This window comes from Rhincodon typus, chromosome 45 (assembly GCF_021869965.1).
Source record: "Rhincodon typus isolate 14 chromosome 45, sRhiTyp1.1, whole genome shotgun sequence".
NCBI classification, from domain to species: domain Eukaryota; kingdom Metazoa; phylum Chordata; class Chondrichthyes; order Orectolobiformes; family Rhincodontidae; genus Rhincodon; species Rhincodon typus.
This window is the reverse complement of record NC_063376.1, coordinates 6989323-6990587: the sequence shown is the minus strand read 5'-3', so window position 1 is coordinate 6990587 and position 1265 is coordinate 6989323. Positions and strand designations below refer to the sequence as shown.

The 1265-nt window shown below is 55.7% G+C and overlaps 1 protein-coding gene across 1 annotated transcript in view; it reads left to right on the top strand.

The window, feature by feature from the left end:
• Window positions 1-741: 741 nt before the first annotated feature.
• LOC109924441 (ephrin type-B receptor 3-like) overlaps window positions 742-1265 on the top strand; it is a 21185-nt gene continuing 20661 nt past the window's right edge. Inside the window, exon 1 of the mRNA XM_048620046.1 lies at window positions 742-857. Coding sequence (XP_048476003.1) covers window positions 800-857 — 58 coding nt within the window. The 5' untranslated portion in view covers window positions 742-799. The remainder of the gene's footprint in view (window positions 858-1265) is intronic.

The following is a 1265-nucleotide window of genomic DNA, read 5'->3' as shown; positions in this document are numbered from 1 at the left end:
GTGTGTGTGTGTGTGTGTGCGGGGTGGTGTTCGCAGGACACAATGGACAAAGGGGCATACTCTCCGCCTTCAGCTGGCGCGACCATCCACCAGAGGGCGGTGGTGCTCCACTCCGGACTCTGGGAAAGAGACAGAGACAGAGAGGGACCTATTTAGCCCCAACAAAGGCAGCCTGAGTGAAAGTTTAGAAAACTCCTGGTGGGGTGAAGGGTCTATTTCCCCCCTTCTCTGGGTGGGGGATGTGGGGCGAGGGAGGGAGGAGAATGAGAGCTGGGGGGAAACTCCAACAAAAAGAGGAGACTGCATGGAAGGTGCCTTTTTTTTAAACAAATCTTGCAATGCATTCCTCCCCCATGTACCAAAGCCGAAGAGCAGCCAAAAAAAAGTTTGGGGAAGGGAGAGAATTACGTTATTTTCAGCGAATAGCAGTGCAATTGTATAAAATGCATGCGTTCCAAAGTGAAAACACGTCTCAGAAATAAACTGGGCTTTGTTCAGGAGGCGAACTGTGATAAATGCAGCTTTTTGCAACTTGTAAGGGCAGGTTTTGCTGAGATATGTTGGATTTCTGGGTCAGTTTCATTGCAATTGACTTGGGGAAGGGGGCTGTCAATCAGCGGGTGACAGGCAGGTGCCTACGCCAATGGGAGGGGCCGGGGTGGGCACCATGTGGAGGAGGTGACCAATGGGGTGGTAGAGGGGGCGGGGTCTGTCCCCAGGTCACGCCCCCCCACTCCCGGGTCTCACGGAAAGTTTCGGCGGAGCCGCTGCGCGAAGTTTGTGCTGATCCCGGTCCGTGATGGCCAGCTCCCTGCTCCGGTACTGCCTGCTCCTCCCCACCGTACTGGCCGTGGAAGGTGGGTACCCCGGGGGGAGAGGGGCAGGGGACAGGGGACAGGAGACAGGAGACAGGAGAGAGAGGAAAAGAGAAGACAGAGAGAGAGAGGAGGAAAAGGAGAGAGACAGAGGGACAGTAGGACAAGGGAAGAGAGGGAGAGAGAGAGAGAGTAGGACAAGGGAAGAGAGAGAGGGAGAGGAGGACAAGGGAAGAGAGAGAGGGAGAGGAGGACAAGGGAAGAGAGGGAGAGAGAGAGTAGGACAAGGGAAGAGAGGGAGAGAGAGAGTAGGACAAGGGAAGAGAGGGAGAGAGAGGGAGAGGAGGACAAGGGAAGAGAGGGAGAGAGAGGGAGAGGAGGACAAGGGAAGAGAGGGAGAGAGAGAGAGAGGAGGACAAGGGAAGAGAGAGAGGGAGAGGAGGACAAGGG